This window comes from Camelus ferus, chromosome 4 (assembly GCF_009834535.1).
Source record: "Camelus ferus isolate YT-003-E chromosome 4, BCGSAC_Cfer_1.0, whole genome shotgun sequence".
Taxonomy (NCBI): domain Eukaryota; kingdom Metazoa; phylum Chordata; class Mammalia; order Artiodactyla; family Camelidae; genus Camelus; species Camelus ferus.
Genome location: NC_045699.1, coordinates 59,765,175 through 59,787,492, shown reverse-complemented (window position 1 = coordinate 59,787,492; position 22,318 = coordinate 59,765,175). Strand labels below are relative to the sequence as shown.

At 43.0% G+C, this 22,318-nt stretch overlaps 1 protein-coding gene across 9 annotated transcripts in view; it reads left to right on the top strand.

The window, feature by feature from the left end:
• The window catches only part of ASTN2 (astrotactin 2), an 800,822-nt gene that overhangs the window by 236,122 nt on the left and 542,382 nt on the right, over nt 1-22,318 (top strand). For 6 of the 9 annotated variants that reach the window (XM_032478290.1, XM_032478297.1, XM_032478293.1 and 3 more), the window contains exon 4: nt 1,562-1,714. The exons of 2 other annotated variants lie outside the window; for them this stretch is intronic. In XM_032478290.1, coding sequence (XP_032334181.1) covers nt 1,562-1,714 — 153 coding nt within the window. Of the gene's footprint in view, nt 1-1,561; nt 1,715-21,695; nt 21,811-22,318 lie in introns of those variants that run through there. One more of the 9 variants, XM_032478299.1, reaches the window with a different exon arrangement.

Genomic DNA, 22,318 nt, shown 5'->3' with positions numbered 1-22,318 from the left:
GCCCAGTACCCAAGCCAGCCCCCTGGGTGTGAGCTACCCTGCAGACACACCTGTGTCTAGGCAGATAAACTTTCCTGGGAGAACAGAAGCCCCTTGAAATTGGTGTTGGGATGTTCAGAAGCCTTGTTTGTCCAGGCTAGTGAAACCTCATCAAAGAAACAGGAATCTTTGGCATGTCCCATTCCTTGGCATCAAACAGCAGGTGGCTCCAACTGAAGAACTCTCCCAGCCTCTAGAGACATAGGTGGAGGGAGAGCTGAGTTTGAAGACTTCAAAGTCGGAGCTCTCTTTGGGGATTTCTCAGAACAAAGGCATTGAGACCATTCAGCTGGTTTTCTTTTCTTCTTTCTCATTTCCTCTCCTTGCCTTTTATGTTGCCTCTCCTTCCTTCTCAAGCGTTCCTGCTTTTTTAAACTTTTATGTTCTACATTTTTTTTTTCTGCTCTGCCCTTTTGACCACAATCTGTCCATTTTCTGGAACTTTGTACGAGTTTAAATATTGAAATTCCTGGCTACCAACAGATTATTGGAGGGTGTTGATGCAAATGGAACATTGGAGTAGGAGTTAGAAGGCTTGACTCTGCCACTTGCTAGCTGAGAGCAAGTTGTTTGCCTTGCTTGGAGGGCCTCAATTTCCCTGAGTAAAATGGGGCTATTGTACCAAGCGGTCTACGTATCACAGTGCTGCAATTGTGTCTCCTGAAATGTCATTTGACGCACATCCTGCCGTCTACCTTTACTGCCACTGTTCTGTTCAGGCCATCATTGCCTCTCACTGGCCTTTCTCCTTGTCTCTATGTGCATTGCTCCATACTCTACTTAGTAATTGTTGTCTAAGGGACTTAATTGGAACATGCCAGTTTCCTGTTTAAAATCTTTTGATGATTACCTTTTGCCATTGGAATAAAATCCAAACTTCTCAAGGTTGCTTACAAGATGCTCTGACCTCTGCAGCTTCAATGCCTCTTTACATGCTCTGTTGCAGCCAGAGTGAACACCTTAACAGCTAGCTGCTCATGCACCATGTTCTCTCTGGCTTCAGATCTTTGCATATGCCTCTCCTTCCACCCAGGGCACTCTCATTCCAAATCTTTTTGGCAGCTCTACCCTGATCCTATCTCCTTTGCTGATTCCTACTCATGTTTAAAGGCTCAGTATAGGTAGGTGTTGCCTACTCCAGGAAGCCTGCCTTGACTTCCAGGATGGGTGAGATGACCCTTCTTGGGGCTCCTCTAGTATTCTGTACTCTCCTATCACAGAAGTATTGTACAGTGTTGGAAATGCCTGGATATGTGTCCTTCCAAGCTACGGATTCCTTGAATCATGGACTATGTCTAACTTCCACCATCATATTTCAAGGGCATGGGGCAGTGCCCTTGAGAACATAGGTGCTAAGGAAATAAATGCATAAGCCAGCAGGTACATCTTGACTGGTCCCTGTGGCTTCTGCATCATCGCTGGGTCAGGGAGGGAGCTCCAGACACTCAGCAGGCCAGGCCCAGTCCTCCAGGGACTGAGGGTGGGCCAAGACCTAACCTTAGCCCCATTGCCCACCCTGTAGCGGCAGCCGAGGTGACGCAGGAGCCAGTGGAGTCCCTGATGCAGAAGTTCAAGGAGAGTTTCCGCGCCAACACGCCCATCGAGATCGGTCAGCTGCAGCCAGCACTGCGCAGCGCCTCGGCAGGGAGGAGGAAGAGAAGAAGCAGGTCCCGAGGTAGGTCCTCCCAGCGCTTCTGGCCAGGGTGTCAGCCACTGTGCCCAGGTTCTGAAGGTGCCAGAAAGAGCTGTGCCCTCTTCCCTTGCTTCCCTGTGCTCATAGAACCAATGCCCCTGTCTCCCTGATAATTCATCCAAATCTTCATCGTCATCATCATCATCTACTGCTTCTCTGACCTTTTGTGTGACTTTCTAACTGGGACAAAACCCCTCATTGTTGCCATCGATTTCCAAATCTTGTCTGTTTGTCCTTCAGTTCACTCAGTAGTCTCCAGCAGGTGCCTCTTCCTCTTGGTTCTTACGTCTCTAGTTCCTATAACTTGGTTCTGATTCTGTCATTCCCCTTCTCCTGTAGCTTCAGTGGTTGTCCAGTGTCCTCAGAAGTGTCTATGCTTATGAAAATGGCATTTCAGGCCACTGCAGAGCTCCGATCTCTCTGCTGCTCTTCCAAGTCCATGTGTCCCCACTTCCATGTTCTTTTTCATGCCCTTTTCTCTGCAGGAAAGCCCCTATGAGCAGTCATTGTCATTTAATGCTTACTCACTCCAGGCAGCAGGCTAAACGCTGTACGTGTCTTACCTCATTGGATCCGCAGGAACCCTGTGAAACAGGTACAGTGATAGCACCCATTTCACAGATGATGTCTCTGGGGCACAGAGAGCTGCCCAAAGGGATGCCCTAGTAAGTAGCAGAGCCAGGAGGAACTAAACAGTCAGGGTCCCAAACTTTTTTACTAAACCATTCTATTCTATACTAGTGAAGTCTTACCTATCTTTCCAAATTCAACTTGCATGGCGTATGTTGGAGAAGCCATTGTCACAGTCACAGTGCACTCTGAATTCTCCCATATCTTTACCATGTGTTAAGCACTGACTTCATTTTTGTGTAGTATCATTTGCTTTTGCTGGCTCTCTCCTTAGCTAGACAGAGAATTCTTTGAAGGCAGGAATTATCTTATTATTTGAATCATCTTTGCATTTCTGGGTGTAAATCAGTGTCTGCACACAAGTAGACACTTGCTATTTGAAGAGATAATGTCTAAGTCTTAATGTTCGAATTGCTGTATCCAGTGAAAAACCAAGATCTACACATTAAGCTGAGGTCATAAATGGAGGCAGAAGTTGATGATGGAGTTTGTTTTTGGAACTCATGTAGTAAACCCCAGCTTGAAACGTTGTGTAATGATAAAGACTAGTTGTTTTCAGATCCGCAATGTCTGGGTGCTAATCCCAGCCCAGTCAGTTCCAACTTGCTTAGCTTTGGAAGAGTCATTGGATATCTCTGAGCCTCAGTTTCCTCTTCTGTAGAATGGGGATGCCAATCCCTACATCAGAGGATTGCTGTAAGGATCTGATGAGATGATGGATGTAGGCTACCTTGGATTGCTTAGCTGATGTATTAGGAACTGAATAAATGCTGTCTTATATTTGTTATGGGTTGGGCATTCAGGGTCGCTTGTCATTCCACTTGGCTTGAACTGTCCGTCTCTGTCCTTCCACTATTCACCAAGAATCTCCTTCCCACATCCTCTCTACAAATCCAGCCCCCCAAAATACTCTTGATCCAAGTCCATAACCTCCCCCTCCTCACTACCAATCTGTATCACTTTCCTTCATGTCATATCCTAAACATTTTTTATGTCAATAAATTCTTCTGAAAACAATCTATTTTATGCACCATAACTGTCTCTAACAAGGCCCCTGCTGTTAGGAATTTGGGCTGTTTCTAATTATTTCACCATTATGAACAATACCATGTGAAATTTATTTATTTATTTTTCTTAAAACTTAGCCTTCACTTTGGGGTCCATTGTCCCCTCTTACAGTAGAACTGCAGAATTAGATTATTAATGAGCTCTCTTATTTGATTTAGACTATGATTGGATATCCAGTTATTTTAATTTACAATTTAGGTGGGGCCTAAGAGAACTAATGCAGGAAGAAATTCCTTTTTAAATGTATTTCAAATTTGTTCCCCCTTTCTTTGTCATCATTATGACCACTGCCACCTCTCACCTCCTGCTTGTGACCATGCCCTCCTTGAGATTCTTCAAAAAGCAAGCTAGAGTCATATTTTTAGAAATATAAACCAGATAAGATCACTCTTCTGCTTAAAATCATTCCGTGGTTTCCTGTTACCTTTAGAACACAATCCAAACTCCTTGCCATGGCGTGTAGATCCTGTTCCATCTGGATCTACTCCTGCCCTCTTCCCTCACTTGGCATTTCTTTGTGCTCCAGACACAATGACTTTTCTTACGTGTTCTATGAACCCTAAAAATGAGTCCCCAGTTTAGAGTCTAAGAACTTGCTGTTTCTTCTTCTCCCTCTGTCTCTTTTTGCCCCCCACCTGTTCTCCTGCCTGGCCCCTTCTCATCTTTCAGCTGTTAACTCACACATCAGCTCCTCAGCATCCTTGTCTGTGACTACCCAAATATGGGTACCCAAACTTTGACTCCTTCCCATCCCCAACCTGCTCCTGTCTGTTACGTAACCATCACTCTCCTCCATCCCTCATGTTAGGGTCTAAAATCAGTTTCATTTGTTTGCTTGTTTACTGTTCTTCTCTCTAAAATATAAGCTTCATGTTCATAAACCTAATACACAGAAAGTGCTTAATAAATATTTATTGAATAAATGAGTGCATTAACCTCAAAGATCATTGAAAAGTGGCTCAGTTTTATAACTTTCAAATTGATGGTATAAAAGGGATCCAGGATAAAGCAAAACCTCCTGGTACAGATCTCTAGGGAAGATCTCCTATTTCCCCTAGAGATGGACTCACTGATGGGTAGCACATTAAACGTGCTCAAGTGGATGCTGTTAAAGCAATTTTCAGAATGGCTTAATAACATTGTGCTCAGGATTTTGCTGCCACTATTGGATAAGATTTTTCAAGAGAGAGTAAAGATCATACGTGGCAGTCCTGAACTTCTTAACTCACATACTTTCCACTCCAGATCCTCAAGATTTTCTTGGACAAAAGAACTCATGGTCAATAAAAGTTTTGGAAATTCTGCACGCTCCCTCTTGCTCTTGGAAAATCCCACTTGTGTCTTAATCTATTAAAGACCCTGGAAAGTCCTGCAGTACAGAACTGCTGGGCAGATTTGTTTAGCACATGATCTGTAAAACCATCTTGACCACAGACTCTTATTCCCCTTATAACATGTATTAACATCTTGCAGAACAGAAGCGTCTATAGAAACACAGTTTTGGAAGAGCTCCATTGGCTTGCACTGACCAGCAGAAATCCCAGATACGATGGTCAAAATCCCCAGTCTTCCACTGTCTGTTTCTTACCCCTGCCACTAAAGTGGCCGTAGGCCTTCTGGCCTAGAGTGGGAGCACCTGGCCTCTCTCTGTTTCATTAGGCTTCACTCCCAGCCCATGGTGCTCAGTGGTTCCCAGCAGATGGATGGATAGCAGAGAACCAGTGTCATGGAATTGCACACATGGTTAAAAGCAGCTCCAATGTGGTTCTGTCATTAGGGCTTCCTCCTGAGAGGCCTGGCAGATGCTGAAGTGCATCGTCCTCTGGTCGACAGAGGATGGTGATGTGGTTTCTGATGCTGTCCTCAGGCCTGCAACCAGGTTTTGTAAGGCAACTGTTGGGTAGTCACTCCCCAGGGTCCACAGGCAGTGAAAAGGAGGTGCTGGCATTCAAATAAAGCAGAGGAAAATTCTGTGGATGTGAGGAAGGGCTTACTGAGGTTCATGCAGTCTACACAGTGGTTTCAAGGTGGGACTTTGACATTTAATTCCACCATTGGCTAACTGAGGGTTTTTAGCCTCAGTTTTCTCATCTGTTAAAAAGTGCTAATAATGCCAAAGTCACACGTGAGTTGTGAGATAATACCTGCAAAATGCTTGGTCCAGTGTCTGGCACATGGTTGACCCTCAATCAAGAGTAGCTAATTTTATCATTGGCATCAGGGTCCTGCTCACTTGGCCTCCAGAGACTCACAAATCCATCCCCTCCTCCCTGGGCCGTTGCCTCTGAGTTGGTTGAGGTTTCATCATCTCTCATCCAGATTCGTGTGACAGCCTCCTCATCCACAAATCCATCTTCTACCCTGGCGGGTGGAGTGATCTTTTGAAAACACACTACATCAGGCCATGTCACTCTCCTGCCTAGAACATTTTCCTGATATTCTGTCACTTGCTTTGGGGGCTTCTGAAGCTTTCCCAGTGAAGTATTCCTAAGGGCGAATGAGAATCAACACACCTCCAAGGGGTCAGCAGCTGTGCTCACAAGACATCAGTTATAATCTCCGAATACTAGGTTCCATCTAAAAGAAAATCCATGCCACTCAATTTTATAATATGTGCAGGTTTCTTTTAGTTTAGATTGTATTATTTGTCAGTTAAATTATGAAACATTTTTTTCAAGTCTTTAGGTAATGTTGATGTCACAGGAAGAAGAACCACACTTAAGCTGATTATTCTAGGATAGTAAGGTACCATCTTCGGTGGGTTTCCGTGGGTTCAAGTGAGAGGATGCCTGTAAAGCACTGAGCACAGAGCCAGGCAAAAGGTGCACATTGAACATGTGTGTTTTACTATTTTCTATTTACTATCATCACTTCTGTTTTATTATTATGTTTGTATTTGTCAACATCATTATCATGACGGTGATGATGTCAATTATCATTATATTTCTCAGTATCCCATTAGGGATACAGCTTCCCAGTTTTAGAAGCAAGAGTCTAGAGGATGAAGGACACACTGTTTAAAAGAATTAAAAAGTTGCCATAGCGTGCTACACCAGGCTCCTTCCTAGGCTGGGCTGCAGCCTACCTCTGGCTCCCCACAAGCCCCGAGCCTCTGTATTCTGCAGCCTTCAGCACACTGGCTATTTTTCCTTCCCCAACATGCCTTGGTTTCCAAGTCTGTGTACTGGTCATGCCCTACCTGAAAGCCACCCTCTTTCTCCCCAGTCTCTTCTCCAGGCAGCAAATTGCTACTTATTTTTCGCATTCCAGTTTCAAAATCTTCTCTGTGAAGACCCCACCCCCAGCACACCCTCAGCCCTAACCCCTGCTGAGTGAGCCACTCCTTTGTCTGGGCATTTGCTTTCTATCACAGCCCTCATTACAGGACACATCTGTTTCCCTCAACTTTGACGGCCCCATGATGGAAAGGACACTGATTTATGTCTCTGCAGTCCAGGTGCCTAACAGAATTGTCACAGAAGAGCAAATATCTGAATGGGAGAATATATAAATGGATGGATGAATGCATGGATGAATAAAAGGAGATAGTTAGGAGCCTCATAGATATGGTGCAACTAGCATTTATTGAGCATTTAGTATATTCTAAGTACCATACTCATCACATATTTTTATTTAAAAGCCCCCAATCCCACAAGGTAAGGACTATAATGATGCCCATTCTACAAAAGAGGAAATCCAACCTTGAATAGTTTCAGTGACTTGCACAACTGTACTCAGCTAGTAGACTGTGGAACTGTGAATTCAGCCCATACTGAGCCCACATTTCAGTCCCCAGATGACTAGAGTTTTAGTCTTAGCATCCTGGTCAAGATCTTTGAGCTCTGAAATTGTATCAGCTTAGTCTAGATACTGGAAGGAGGTGGTTGTAGCTTCCCTTGGATTGGCAGGTTTCTGTATCATCAGTGCTGCTGTGAAGGTGGTCAGGAGCTACATGTTTCTGGATAGTGAAGCATCTCTCTCTTTCTTAGCTAATGAAGTGTCGGAACTGCCCCTACAAGCTCCCTCTGGCCACAGGGAGCAAGTGCTGTGACTTTAGGAGTGGCAAACCTAGTGGTTATGTCATTGTCCAGTATTCTGTGCCTTTTTTAAGGCACTCACCCAACTTTTTTTTTTTTTTTTTGCTATGTCATACATTTTTTGGTTGTGCCACTCAGATCTCTGCCAACCAGCACTTTGTCATTTAGCGAATGAAGCAGGAGATCAGACATTTGTGCTACAAGGAATACATAGATAGAAAGGTGGCATGAGCTGGCCTGGAGTGTTTACAAAACTGGGAGAATAATTAAAGAAGGCTTCCCAGAGGAGGTAACCCTTGAAGAATGCATTGGTGTCAACCAAGAAGAGAGATTGAGAAAGCACTGCTGGTAGAAGAAAGAAAATATGCAAAGGTGCCTGTGAGTGACACTGTGCAGGGCATTGTGGGAATATCTGGGGAAGACAGAACAAATCAGATGCTGGTGAAGTGGGCAGATATCATCTACCATTGGAGCCAGGCCCTGGACTTGACTCCCATGATCTCTAGCTGTGTCCCCACACTGGGAGGAGAGGCACATTCTGGCTTCTGTGTGTTCCCTGATAGTTAAGCCCCAAAGTGCTCTTTATGGTGGGACACTGTCATCTGAATACAGGCTTGTGTGTGTGTGTGTGTGTGTGTGTGTGTGTGTGTGTGTGTATTTATTAGTAAGTAGCTATGGCTTATTCACTTAGTTGGAAAAATATTCAGAAATATTATGGCTTTAAATTATTTGCCTCATTGGATTGTTGCTATGCTTAAATATTGAAAAGGCAGCCAACAGGATCAGTCTTTATTTCTTTGGTTCCCATCTTTGTTCCCCAGCCCCAGGGCCCCCTTAACAGCTTCCCCTTCCTACCAAGGAGTTTTGGGTGGAGCTCAGTCCCCCTTCTGCCAAAGGAAGTTTTGAAACTGCATAATCAGGATGACATTCAGCTTGAGTTACAGAAATAGAAAGAAGAATGGGTAGACTCCAGCTACCTGTGTGTCTACCAGAGTCTAGCCCTAAATTGATGATGAAATAACCTCTTGTCTCTACCTCTGTGACATTTCTTCTGCTTGATTTTCCTCCCCATCTCCATTGCCACATGCCAAAACCCTGCTCTTCCTTCTAAACAAAACCTTAAAACCAATTTCTCCATGAAGTCTTTCTAAATTTTTCCCAAATGAAAGCCATGCATATTTCCTCCAAACTTTGATAACCTCTTCTCTATCTTCCTTATGATGTTTGTCATTTATTACCTTTGACAAGAGTGGTTTATGACCACTTCTCTTCTCCCTTAATTGATCTCCTAAAGCACAGTGACTGTGTCCAGATCATGCCTCCGCTTCCACTGACTAGACTAGTCCTGACAAATAGCAGATGCTCAATTAACGCTTGATGAATTAAGGTCAGTTAATCAAATGGGCTGCATGACCTTGGACAAGACTTTCAACTCTCCAAGCCTCCATGTCCCTATCTAAGAAGCCAGAAACAAGCTTAGGTTCTGGAGTCACGTAGACGTGGTTCCACAGTTCTGCTTCCCATTTGCTCAACTTTGGGAAATAACTTACTGTGCTAAATTGCCATTACCTAATCTGCAAATCATACAACCGGCCACCTCATAGGGAGGCTGGGAGGATTAGACTCAATGTATGTGAAGTGCTCAGCGGGCCACACTGACCATAGTAAGTACCTAATAAATCTTTGTTGTTGTTAATATGGAAAGCAAAGGTGATGGGCTTGATAATTTCCACAGGTCTCCTCCAACTCAAATGGTCTTTACATATAAACCTGATGGAGAAGCACTGTTTTTTGGTGAAAAGTCCAGCATTTGGAGTCAGAAAACTCCGGTTTGCATCCCAGATCTTAAGTGCAGTAAGTCTTTAGGGGAAATGCTTAATCTCCCTGGGGTTCCTTCTGCAGCACCTCGAGGGTGGTAATACCTGCCAGTCTTGCTCCTCAGGGCTCCTGCGAGGAGGTGCTAGAATGCTCACGGAAACGCCCCTTTAGAACACTCTATAGACTAGCAGCATCCTGGAATCAGTCTTGGCACTTTCACAGACAGGGACTAACATGCAGATTTGAAGAGGCAGCCTTTTCCTTGGGGCTCTAGCTTTCCTTTTCTTGACCACAGGCCCCTTCCAAGAGGTGCTGCCAGGGCCAGTCCCACCACAGTCCAGCAATCCCCTAGGTTATGTTGGACTGAGGCCCGGAGAGCTGACTGGTAGTCAGAGCACACAGCGGCCTCCATAAATCTTCCCTGCTGTGTCTTTCAGAGAAGTTTGCATTCCTAAAAGTGTGTGTCTCCTCCAGACAGTTTTCCTTATCTGTCTGAAATATGTCAAGGGGCTCTCAGTCAATCCCATCTGGCCTGGCTGGGTGGACAGGCAGCTGTAAACAGCCTTAATAGAATGCTCTGGACCAGGTCTGCTGGGGCCTGGGGACACCAGTCTAAGATATTTCTTTCATCACAATGGTACAATTCCATGTCAGTTAGAGTTGTAGCCTAATACACACCCTGAAACTTTGGGACTTGAAACAGAAACCACTTATGTGGCTGTTAATTCAAGTCAAGCATTTGGCCTGGCCTCAGCTGGGCAGTTCTTCTGGCCTGGGTGGGGCAGGCTCAGCTGACCTCAGTCGTGTACCTCGGTCAACCCGCTCTCCGAGACTGGTTCACATGGTGGAGGGTTCCAAAACCAGCATGAGCAGGCTCTGCAAGGCCTTTTGACGCTTAAGCTCAGAAGACACACATCATCCTTTGAACTTCATTCAGTTACTCAAAAGCAAATTGTGAGGCCAATTTAGCTACAAGGGGTAGCGAAACGGAGTTCATCTCTTGCAGGAAGCAGGGACAAAATATTAGGATGGTTTTTGCAACCTGCAAATATTCATATTTTATTAAGCCTCTATTTTATGTTAAAGATTGGGCTGATCCTCAGAATCCCAGCTAATTATTTCTAATTTGCTGATGGAAAAATTGAGACTCAGACATATGAAGGAAACATTATATCATGGTACAGCTGGTCATGGGAGGACCAGCTCCCTGATTCTAATCCTTCTATAGCTGATCTAAAGATTACCTTTTTTTAACCTCTGCTACTTTGCCGCTCTTTAACAGTGCTAAAGACTTTTGATCTCAAGCCATTATATATATTTTTTGAACATACATAAATACGTTTTCATATTCGTTTTCACCGTAAGTTACTACATGATACTGAATATAGTTCCCTGTGCTATGTACAGTACACAGCCTGGCTCGTGGTATATGGAAGGGCAGTAGATTTGCATCCAGGCTCCATTCTTACAAGGGCCTATCGTCCAGTGCAGGAGCAGTAAAACTTTTCAGTAGAGGGCCAGATAGAAAATCTTTCAGGCCTTTCTGACCAAGAGGCAAACTTGAATGTAGTGTGTAGGCACTTGAACGATGAGAGAATTTGTTTAACCAATTTTTATGGATGAAATTTAGAATATAGTAGTAACCACGTACCACGTTTTGTAATGAAGCTCGACTAATGAGAAGAATGGAATTTATTTATGACACTAAAATGTGAATTTCATATCATTTTCACATCTTAATATATTCTTCTTTTGATTTGTTTTAACTACATAAAGATGTAAAAGCCATTCTTGAACTCCTGGTCCAGACAAAAACAGGCAGTGGGCCAGATATGGCCCACAACACCTGGTATAAGGTAGCACCTCAGATTAGGACTCTGGGAATCCTAGATCTAACCACTCATGAGGATCTAACTGCTGTGTAATTTTAGGCAGATTCTTAATATCCCAGAGCCATTGTTGCCCCAGGCTCCCAGGCACGGGTGAGGGGAAATAATTCCTTATGTTCTCTTAGTCCATCGGAGGGGGATGTAATCTCAAGTTCATCTGATCCAACTTGCTTGTGGATGTGGAAAGTGGTGGAGGGGAGACCTCATCTATGGCACAGAGAGAAACTAGCAGACCGAGGAATGGAATTCCCAGTTCTCTGACTTACAAAATTGTCCTTGTTTCCTGCTATTTGAACATATAAAAGTGTGTAGGCCAAGTTACGTACATATGGATCAACTTTTGGGAAATTTGGACAAAACATATAGTTAGAAACTCGCAGCTTGTCTAATTCAACTGTAATCAAATGAGTAAATCACTTAGAAGGTTACAAAGAGAAGGCTTTGTGTTTTCCCATACCTGAGAAAGACATGGTGAAACAGAATGAGCCAACGGCGTAGAGTGTATGACAGGAGTTTTCAAGCTCTGCTCCAAATAGGTGCTCCAGGGGCGAACGGAGTTGGGGGGAGGGATATCACTGCATAAGCAGGGCTTTTTCATCATGTTCCTGTTCTAGATTTATGCATTGGACTTAAACATTTTGGGGGGAAAAGTCCCAATTCTAGAATACATGCTTTTAAAAACAAAAATGATTTTTATGATAGAAGCTCCCATTTGTATATGGGAAGAAAGCTAGCAAGGAGAGTCGTAAGCTTCCAACAGCACAGCACACGAAGCTGGCGGGGCCTCTTTCCTGCTCCTTAACCACACACGCGCGCGCATGCGCACATACACACATATGCAGGGTGGGTGAAATGTACCTTAAAAAACCACAAACTTATCTCCAAAATGTAGAAAAGCAACTCCTCAGGTGTGCGGAATGAGGAGGAAACGCAAACGCCCAGGCTTTGAGTTTAGCAGCTGTCATGCTGACTCCAGGTGGGCAGTGGGATGGGATGGGATAAAAGTAAAAAGAAAGCAGGAGCAAGGAAGAAATGAGAGATAACTTGGTAGAAAAAAAGCCCCCAGGCATCAGCAATCATAAGTTAATTTGCATATTAAAATTCAGAGCTAGATTATGTTAAACAAAATCTACCTATTTGCTGTTTACTAAAGATCTTCCCCAAACATAAAGACATAGAAAGTTTGACAGTGAAGGAACAATCTAATACTGGGCAACTACTATTCAAGTGAAAGCTTGGAGAAAAGTATAAATATATAGGAAAACACACTTTACAACAAGAAAAAACGAAAACTCCTTAGGGATAAAGATGGTCATTAATGAATCATAAAAGGAGTGGTTCACCCAGAGACAAATGAAATCTCTACTTACATATGCAAACAACACAACCTCAAAACAGATAAAAGGATAAATTGAGAGAAGTAAAATGAGTAGTTGGTCAATACCTAATCGAAGTGGGAAATTCTTTGTAGAAATCTTCCTATTAGATCAAGTAAGCAAAATACTACTAATAATATGGATAAGTTGAACTATACTGTTAAAAATACAATAAAATGAACATACATAAAATTCTACCCCTAAGAATTAGAGTTTAAAGACTTTTCTTAAAAAGTAAGAAATTCTCTTTATGGGTCTTGACATCTTATGACCTGAATGTTCTTGCTTTGGCCCAGTTTCCTGAAATCTTATTTTATTTTCAGTGATAACTCTTTGCAGCATTTGTGACTAAATGTGGATTCATTTTTATGCCTCTGAAAGACATTTCTGTCAATCAGGGGTAGGAGTAGGGACTAGCAATGTATTTGCACTGATTTTGTTTTGGTTTTGGTTTTTTTTGGGTGGGGAGAGGGTATAGGGGGATGTTACGGTTGAAGGAGAAGTCTTCCAGAAAAATAGTCACTGTCAAGATAAAGTAGTAGTAGATTCACACCACTGTATGTAAAATAGATAAATAACAAGGACCTACTGTATGGCACAGGGAACTATATTCAATCTCTTGTGATAACATAATGGAAAATAATTTAAAAATATATATATGTATGTATATGCATATATATGAATCACTTTGCTGTACACCTGCAACATTATAAATTAATGTTCTATACTTCAATAAAAGAACAAACAAACAAAAAACAAAACTGAGGGCAAAATAAAAACATTTTGAGATAAGCAAAGACTGAGAGATTTTACCACCCTGAGATCTGATGAATGAACTGCTGAAAGAGATGTGCTTCAGCAAGAAGGGATTGAATCTGCAAATGAAGTGGAATTCAAGTTACTATAAGCATTCCTAAGTTCTTAAACAATAGTAATAAATCTAAATGAGTGTAAAAAAAAAAGAAGTATATTGTTTCAATCCATATTCCTCATATTTTTCCTTCAAGCTAAAGAAATAGTCCATTTTGTCAAGATGTCTTCTGAAATTAGAAAGATCTTTCCCTCGATTACCTATGTGTGGTCTAGTTGCGAAGGTGGGTGGAGAATAGCTGTAGTGTCCGATCACCTTCTGTGTCTGTGTCAGCCTGGTTATCTTCCCAAAGCAGTTGCTCAGTATGATCCCCTTAGTGGGACATTAGTAGCAACCTTCATAGATTCCAAGATGGAAAAGGATCTTGAAGAAATTGTTCCACTTACAGGCAGGACTGCATGGAAGTAACTCCAAGATCTTGAGAACCCAAGAGTAGGTAAATACACTGGTAACTACAGCATCCTAGCATGGCTATAGGATCTCTGATAGACTCTGGCCTCATTCTGACTAAGGTTGACTTCTTTGGTCCCAGCACTGCCAGACGAGTCACACCATCCTTATGGCATCATTCCTGTCATAGCGTGAGACTTTCTAACTGCTCTCTAGAGATGCTGCTGCCGACTCCCGTTTCTTGGATTCTAGCTCCTTCTGCTATTATCCAGCCCAGGACCTCCAACCTCACTGTCATTCATTCATTCTTTCAACTGAATGCCTACCAAATGTGAGACGCGATGGTCCTGAGACTTCAATTGAAAACCAAATAGACGAGGGCTCCACCCCTGTGGGACTCAAGGTACGTAGGAAGAAATAGGCAGACTATCAATCAAGCAAGAAAGCATTGAAGTACAATGATTACACGTTGTTATCAGTGCACTGGAGACAATGACCTTGGTCTTGACCGTCACAGTTGTCCACCAAGCATGAGGTGAAACCTGCCAGGCTTCCTTTTCCTTGCCTTGGCTAGAAACCATCACTGTCCATGGCTCTCCTAGCCAAGATGACAGCCCAGGAGGAGCAGATCCTGGGGCTGCAGTTTGTTTTTATCCAATTTCCTACTTTGGGACATACATCTGGTAGGAAACAACAATAATTGGCTACCTGTTTTGTGCCAGTCACTGCTCCACATGCTTTCAAGTGTATTCTTGTCACCATCTTTCTTTAACCTTTATTCTGTAAAAAGAAATGGATGTTCAAAGACATGAAATAAGTTGCCCAAGCTCCCGTGGTTGAGTCAGCCGTGAAGCCTGGTTGTCAACTTAGATCTGTCTGCTTCCAACACTGATGTCCTTTCTCCCACATTGTAGCTGTGCCTCTTTGCAGCAACGACCTCCAAGACTTGATTTCACATCACCTGTGCAGGGCCTTTGCACAGACACAGACCTCAGAGGTTAGACTGAAATTCGGCAGAAGTAAAATCAACCCCTCCTCCCCAAAAAAGGACCCTTTTTGAATCCCCTATTCACCCTAGTGGGATTTGCATTAATTTTCTTGCCTAATTATTATTAAGAATATGCCATCTGTGTAAATTAGATTTTATGATTTTGTTGTAAACTTTTGCAGAGTTGAACTTAAAAAAAAATCTAGCCTTGAATTTCATTTCCTGATGGAAAATGTGGGTTTGATGTACAAGGTCTAATTGTCCTCACCACGTGTTAGAAATCCAAAGGCAGCTAAACATTAAGGTTAAATGATGATATCATGACTTACTCAGTTTGCATTTTACGTCCAGTTGAAAACACAAACCCCTCGCCTCATTAATCCTTTGCAATCCAATTTTCCCCCCCCTTAAATGAAATTATCCCTTTGGGACACATTTATATTCTTTTAACAGCCGCCTGACAGTTCTGCTGATGGAGTTTGAATCCAACTTTGTTACTGGATAGTGACAACTTGCCCTGACGGATATGTGTACATAATTATTCTCTCGCAGTTAGATTTAATTAATGCTTACCCTCATCATGATCTTGCAGCTAGCGAGCTCTCTCTGCAGGATCAGTTAATGGCAAAAGGATTTCCTTTTTAGTCGAGAGAGACTCCAAAAGGCTTTGTAAAACTCTTATACTTTTTTTTCCTGAGGGGGAAAGAAAAAAGAAAAATATTGCACCTGAGCCTGTTTCGTTTCTTTCTGCTCCACATTAATACCACACGTGAACAGATTTGAAGCTACATATGGGGATGGGGTTGTTAAACCTAATTTCAGACTAAGTATTGCTAATATGAACAGCTCTGACAGACCCACAAAGAAGATGTATATTTTTTAATATCTTAGTTTAGAATTGAAGTGTCCTGGCTTCATTTTGTTTATCTCCCTGTACAAAATACGTATGTGTGTATTTTTCTAACCATCTCTCCAAATGCGACGCAGAGTTCAGTAATAAATAGCTATGAAAGAAAGGAGATAATAAGAAGAAATGATGGGAGAGGCAAAGGGAATTTGAAGATAAGATGTGGAAAGAGATTATTAGAAAGTTCGTAATAAGGAGAGGGCGTGTGTACTTATAAAACCCCATTAGATGGGAATACTTTACAAATACTCTGTCCCGGTCCATGCTTGTGAAATATTCATGTGCCATTTGCTTTTTATTACCATAATGGCAATGCCTTGTGTTTGCAGAGAGCTTAACAGTTTATAACAAATTTTTACATCCATTATCTTAGGTGATCTTTGCAACAACCGTGTGACGTGAGCAGAAAAGCACTCACAAATGAGGAGACAGAGGCCCAGAGAGGCTGAGGCACTTTCCTACAGTCACACACCTAGAAAGTAAAAGAACCTGGCACTAACGCCACAGCTTTTAAAGCCAAATCCAATGCTGTCTTCCATATGCCACCTCTCTTATGTTTGAAACTGCAAGCAGGGAAGATTTAAGTGACTGTCTCAAATAGCAATCCTCTTTTTGCCTTCATTTGTCTTGCTAAAGCATCAGCAGACTCTCCGCTAAAAGATACCATCTGAATTGAGAGTAATACGATGCTACTTAATGATTGCATGCAATATTAATGATCATTATTACTGTGCATTATTATGGGAGATGTCATCCAGAAAGATCCTAGAGCCTCTGGTAAAACATGGCCGCTTCAGGATGAAAGGAAACACTCTCTCCATCCCGTCAACCACTACTTAAATGCCTTGACCTTGAACCCTAAGGAGATCTAAAATAAAATATTCTAGAAATTCAGGACTGTGGAATGGGAGATGGGTACTTAGAAATCATTTCATGGTATAGATGAGAAAACTGAGGCACAGAGAGGGGAAGTGACTTCTCCACCATGAATTACTGGCAGATCTGAACCCCCAACCCTGCTTTACTGACTCCCAGCCAGTTCAGATCTGTTTCCTACTCTATAACTGTAACCTTCAGCTGGAGGAAGAGGTCTGGGAAGTCTCCTTGTTGACAAGTGAGAAAGGAATGCTTGGAATGAGAGGAGTAGCTTACCCAAGACTACACTTTGACCCAGAGACAGAACTAGACCCTAAATCCTGTCTCCTTAATTTATGTACATTTAATTCAATTTCAACAAACATTGTTTGTGCAGGTGTTATGTGCCAGGAATTGTGCTAACTGCTGTGACTCCATCAGCCACAAAAGCATAGACAGATGTGTTGTAGTGACAATATGACTCCTTACCCTCATTGGGCACTGTGGGTAAGAAGAACGTGAAACTGATTCCCAGGGAAGTTCAAGTCTCAATTTAAACAGGCTGACCTTGGAGGTGGGGAGGGTTGGGGAAGGAGGAGTTACAGCCCCCATTAAGAAGTTTCTTCACTTTGCTTTCCTTCTAATGTTGTTACCTCTCTGAGTCCTAGAAGATGAAAATTTGAATTGAAGAATACAGGGTGAATGTCAGTAGAATGCAATCTCTTACATTTGGCCGGCACTTTACAGTTTACAAAACACTAGCATCACCTGTTGACATTGTATCTTTAGTTACAAAGGGCTAACTATGTGCCAAGCACCGTGCCTAGTTTTTCATTATTATTAATTAAATCTTCATCATATCCCTATGAGTGTGAAGGTTGATATTTTCATGTCTACCATTTTATAGATGGGAAAACTGAGGCTCACAAGGTAAAGTCCACTTGCCACAGGTCGCATAACTGGTCAGTGGCAGAGTCTGGATTTGAACCCAAATCAGTCGAAGCCCAAATCCTAGGCTCTTAACAACAACACACACGGCCTCCTTCACTGAAACTGGTTGCTAAAGTGCAGGCGAATGATGCCCACAAGGTTGACCTCTGAGTCACCATTGCTGTGGGACAGTGACTCTCAAAGGGTGGTTTCCGAACAGGCAGTGTCAGCATCCTTGGAGAACTTGAGAGATGCAAATTCCCAGACCCTGCACTCTGGGGTGGAGTCCAGCAATCAGTGTTTCAACAGCTTTCCAGGTGATTCTGATGCATAATTAAGTGAGAAAACCACTGCACTGGGAAACTGTTCCCATCCTTCACTCCCTTGTCCTGGAATCTGAAGGCCAGAGGGACCCTGCAGGTCACTGATTACAGCCCCTTTTGGGGCTTTGTGTTACTCACGTGGTCTCTTTTTTTTGGTGCTCTGCACATCTGCATGGGGTAGTCAAAGTCAGCTTCAAGGAGGCTGAGGGCTAAAAGCCTTGCAAGTAGGCTCCAGGGAGCTGGGACAGGTTTAATGTAGATTGCTGAGCTGTGGCATGTGTCTGAACCTCTGAAAGTGAAGAGATAAGTTCCACAGTCTTCTCAGTTTGCCTTCTTCTCAATAAACCCACCACCCATTGATGACCATGGCCAGGGATGCCTCACTGACTTCTCAAAGGCTTTTGTTTAAGTTGGTGTTGAACAAGCAAAGGGAGAGGACCTTCCTGTCTTCCTCTGCCAAGGCCCCTGACAACCAGTCAAGTCATACATCCACTTATTTCTTACTTTGAACCTCCCCTCTTTTCCCACAAAGTGAATGGCCAGGTGTACCCTTTGAAGTCTATCCTTTGTGCACAAGTGGTCTATTTTGGCTTATCTATATACGGAGCCAGTACCTCTTAGTGAAATCAGCTTAGCCTCCCACCCCTGCTACACCTTCCCTTCATCCCTGCCACTTACATAGTGTAAGGTGAGTGAAAGGAGCCAGTGGTGGACGACATGAGATCTGGGCCATCTACTTGTGTAGTTCACCTGTGCCCTCTCGACCTGCTTAGGCTTGATTCTGGATGGGCCATTTCCATCTTATGCCACCTCTCCTATATGACTTGGTGGATCTGATAGAATCCAGCTCCTAATGGGCAGTGCTGGCTTCCTGGGCTCTTGATAGAGGCTGGTAACATACCAGGAACTCCCCACCCTCCCCTCCACAAATGCATAGCTCGTGCTGCAGTTGGCATGGTCTTATTCCATAAGCTTAAGGGGCCACATTATTTTTTTTAACCTTTTAATTGAAGTGTACTTGATATACAATGTTAGTTGCACATGTACAACAAAGTGATTCAGTTATATATGTACATACGTATTTATATACATACATTTTCTTTTCAGATTCTTTTCCATTATATGCTATTACAAGAAACTGAATATACTTCCCTGTGCTATCAGTAGGTCCTTGTTTATCTATTTTATGTATAGTATAATGTGTGTCTGTTAATCCCCAACCCCTAATTTATCCCTCCCTGCCCTTTCCCCTTTGATAACCACAGTTTGTTTTCTATGTCCATGAATCTGGTTTTGGTTGGTAAATAGAATTTGTATCAATTTTTTTTAGATTCCACATATAAGTGATATCATATAATATTTATCTCTCTTGTCTTTTCTTGACTTACTTCACTCAATATGGTAATCTCTAGATCCATCCATGTTGCTGCAGATGGTATTATTTCATTCTTTTTTATGGCTGAGTAATATTCCACTGTTAATATATCACATCTTCTTTATCCATTCATCTGTTCATGGACATTTAGGTTGTTTCCATGTCTTAGCTATTGTAAGTAGTGCTGCTATGAACATTGGGATGCATGTGTCTTTGCAAATTATAGTTTTTTTCTCGATACATGTTGAGGCTCTACATTATGAGTCTCCTAATTGGAACCTGTCCATAAACTCCACAGAGTATTTATTACCACCATAGATGACTCTCATACTCTAGGGTCCATTGGATCACATAATGCAAATGGCAGGGTTGTTTGTAGCACAGCCTGACCCATTGCAGATCCTTTTCCTGCTCTGTGACCTACTCAGAGCTGGCAGCCTTCCATACCACTGGAAAAATGGGTCAGGGCAGTATCCCCAAGTGTTCAGTATGCTGCCTTTAAAACCCAGCAAGGCCTACCAAGCATTCTGCTTCCTTTCTGGAGTTACAAAGTATAAGATTCAGGCATTTCTTCTTTATTTTGGAGCAGATATATGGCATACTACAGACCACAGAAACCTAACGTCTTCACTCATGTGGCAAGCCCCCATTTCTTCATAGGCTTTATCTCTTACTTTCTGGAGTACATATACATCACCAAGCTCTTGGATATACTTCCCCTTTCCTGTCCTTCTGGTCCAATTAGCATAGTACATCAACATAGTGGGCCAAAGTGATATTCTGCAAAAAGTCCAGGTGGTCCACGTCCCTTCAGACTGTTATGACAGAGGGTTAGGCAGTTAATACAGCCCTGGGACAAGACTAAATGTGTATTGGTGCCCACCCCATGTGAATGGAAACTGCTTCCAATCCTTCTTTGAAAGGGATGGGAAAAAAACATATTTTCCAGATCATTGGCCACAGACTCTATCCCCGAGGCTCTATTAATTGGCTGTAGCATAGACACCACATTTGACAGCTTCGGTTGAGGCTACAATTTGTTGGAGTTTGTCGTAGCTCATTGCCATCCTCCTGGATCCCATCTGAATTTTTAAGGGACGGGGTTGGTGAATTACATGGAGACATGATGGACACCACCATCCCTGCATCCTTAGAGTCTTTAAGAGTATCACTTATCACATCCATTATCCTCTGGATGTGATGTTGGTTTTGTCTTCCTCTTTTGTCTGGAGATGCAGATGACTCCACTTGCCTTCCCCACTATGATAGTTTATCATAGAGATTAAGGAAACAATGGGAGGAGGGCTCTGCCAACTACTGCATATGTCCATGTAGATTATGCACTTGGGGACTTGGGGAATGATCATCACTGTGAAACAGACCTAGGGGAGGACTCCATTGGTTACCTAGCCGTCCATGTACCCCTCCATTCTAAGTATACCTTGGTTCCCTGGGTATCAGTGCCAACATGCATTCAACTGTCTTTGAACAATCTGGATATTCCTCTTACCTGGGTTTATGGTTACCCAAATAAATGGCCTTGAGTCCCCCGAGGAAGGCCTGGAGGAAGCATTCCTGTGCACACTTGCTCTCCTGCTGCAGCCTTCCTCATGGGTATCCAGGCTCACTTTCAGTCAGTGGCTTCAGAGCTGAGAAATGGTTCAGATCTAGAAACAGGCATATAGTAGAGGCTTAGCAAATACTTGCTATCATAACATGATGACTCATTTTGCCGGAAGTGTTCAGAACGTGTGTGGGAAGGTGGAGTCTTCAGTCATTCACAAACAGATATGGTAACATTTTCCTGTGAGCCACCACCTTCTACTATTTCAGGGTTTTTCATCTCTCCCCCATACCCCACTGGAGCCAAAATATTTTGTAATTGTTCAGCATTTCAACGTTACATAATCTTTGAATACAATGAATTTCCTTTAATGTGAAGAAATAGTTGTGTCGAGTTACGAAATTACCTTTTCATGCTCCAGTGCAGTTTATTTGTTCCCATCCACGTGGCAAAATCTCCCCACCGAAAAAGATTCTAAAGTCAGGCTCCACCACCTTCTGGGAAATTCATGGTAACAGACATGTCACAGTGGGATCCCCTCATTTGTGTTACAAGCTTCTTATCTCAAGAAGTGAGGCAGGCATCAGTGTCCTTATTTTTAATAGTACACAAAATTGTTAAAAATATTGTTTAAAAAAGAGTCAAAGAGGTTAATTTTCTCAGAATCCCACAGCAAGGTGGAGGCTGAGTGCAAATCTAGTGCCCAGTTGTGTGTTCCTTCTAGCGCTTGTAAGGGTAGGCTTTATCATTGACTAGGGGAGAAAAATTCCGGAACCAATGGATGAGGGAGTGTGGTGAGGGGGGAACTGGGAAGGGCAGGGACCCCGGGGGCCACTTCCGGCTTTCCCGTCGCCCCAGAGCGCAAGCGCATCTGGTCCTCAGTAGCGGCTTCCTGTCCTGGCTGCACCACGCCTTGGCACTCGCGTTCCCGTAGCCGGAAGGCACTTCCGGTGAAATCTGGAGCAATTTGGGAGATAACATGCTATGCCTAGCGAAATGAAATGCATTTCTTTCATTTCCTTCATTTCCCCGGACAGTTCCTCACATAACCAAATAGGTGAGTTGTTCCTGAAATGGATACGTGTTTGCCAGAGATTTCCAAGCCCGTGTGTAAACTCTCTCCTCTTTGGAGTGGGCAGGCACAGCTATAATGTATAATTTTCCTTTCAGCTGTGCAGCTTTGAACTTTTCCACATGTTTTCACGTGCGTCACCTATTCGTTCACTCGACAGATACTTACTGAGTACCTGCTGTATGTCAGCACTGGACTAAGTCCAGAATGTGGTGACAGAAAGACAGAGATCCTAGTCTCCTGTCTATTCTGACAGGAGAAAGAGGCAATAAGCAAAGATATGGCATAATCTCAGTAATAAATGTTATGAAGGAAGATAAAGCAGTGTGTAGAGCGTGTGGGAGTAAAAGAAAAATAGTACCTCAGATAGGGTAGTCAGGGAAGGCTTCTCTGAGGAGGTGTCATTTGAATAAAGGCCTTCATGAAGTCGAGAAGGGACATTCCAGGGAAGGAAAGAACAGTGTCGTCACCCTGGAGCAAGAACAAGGTTAAT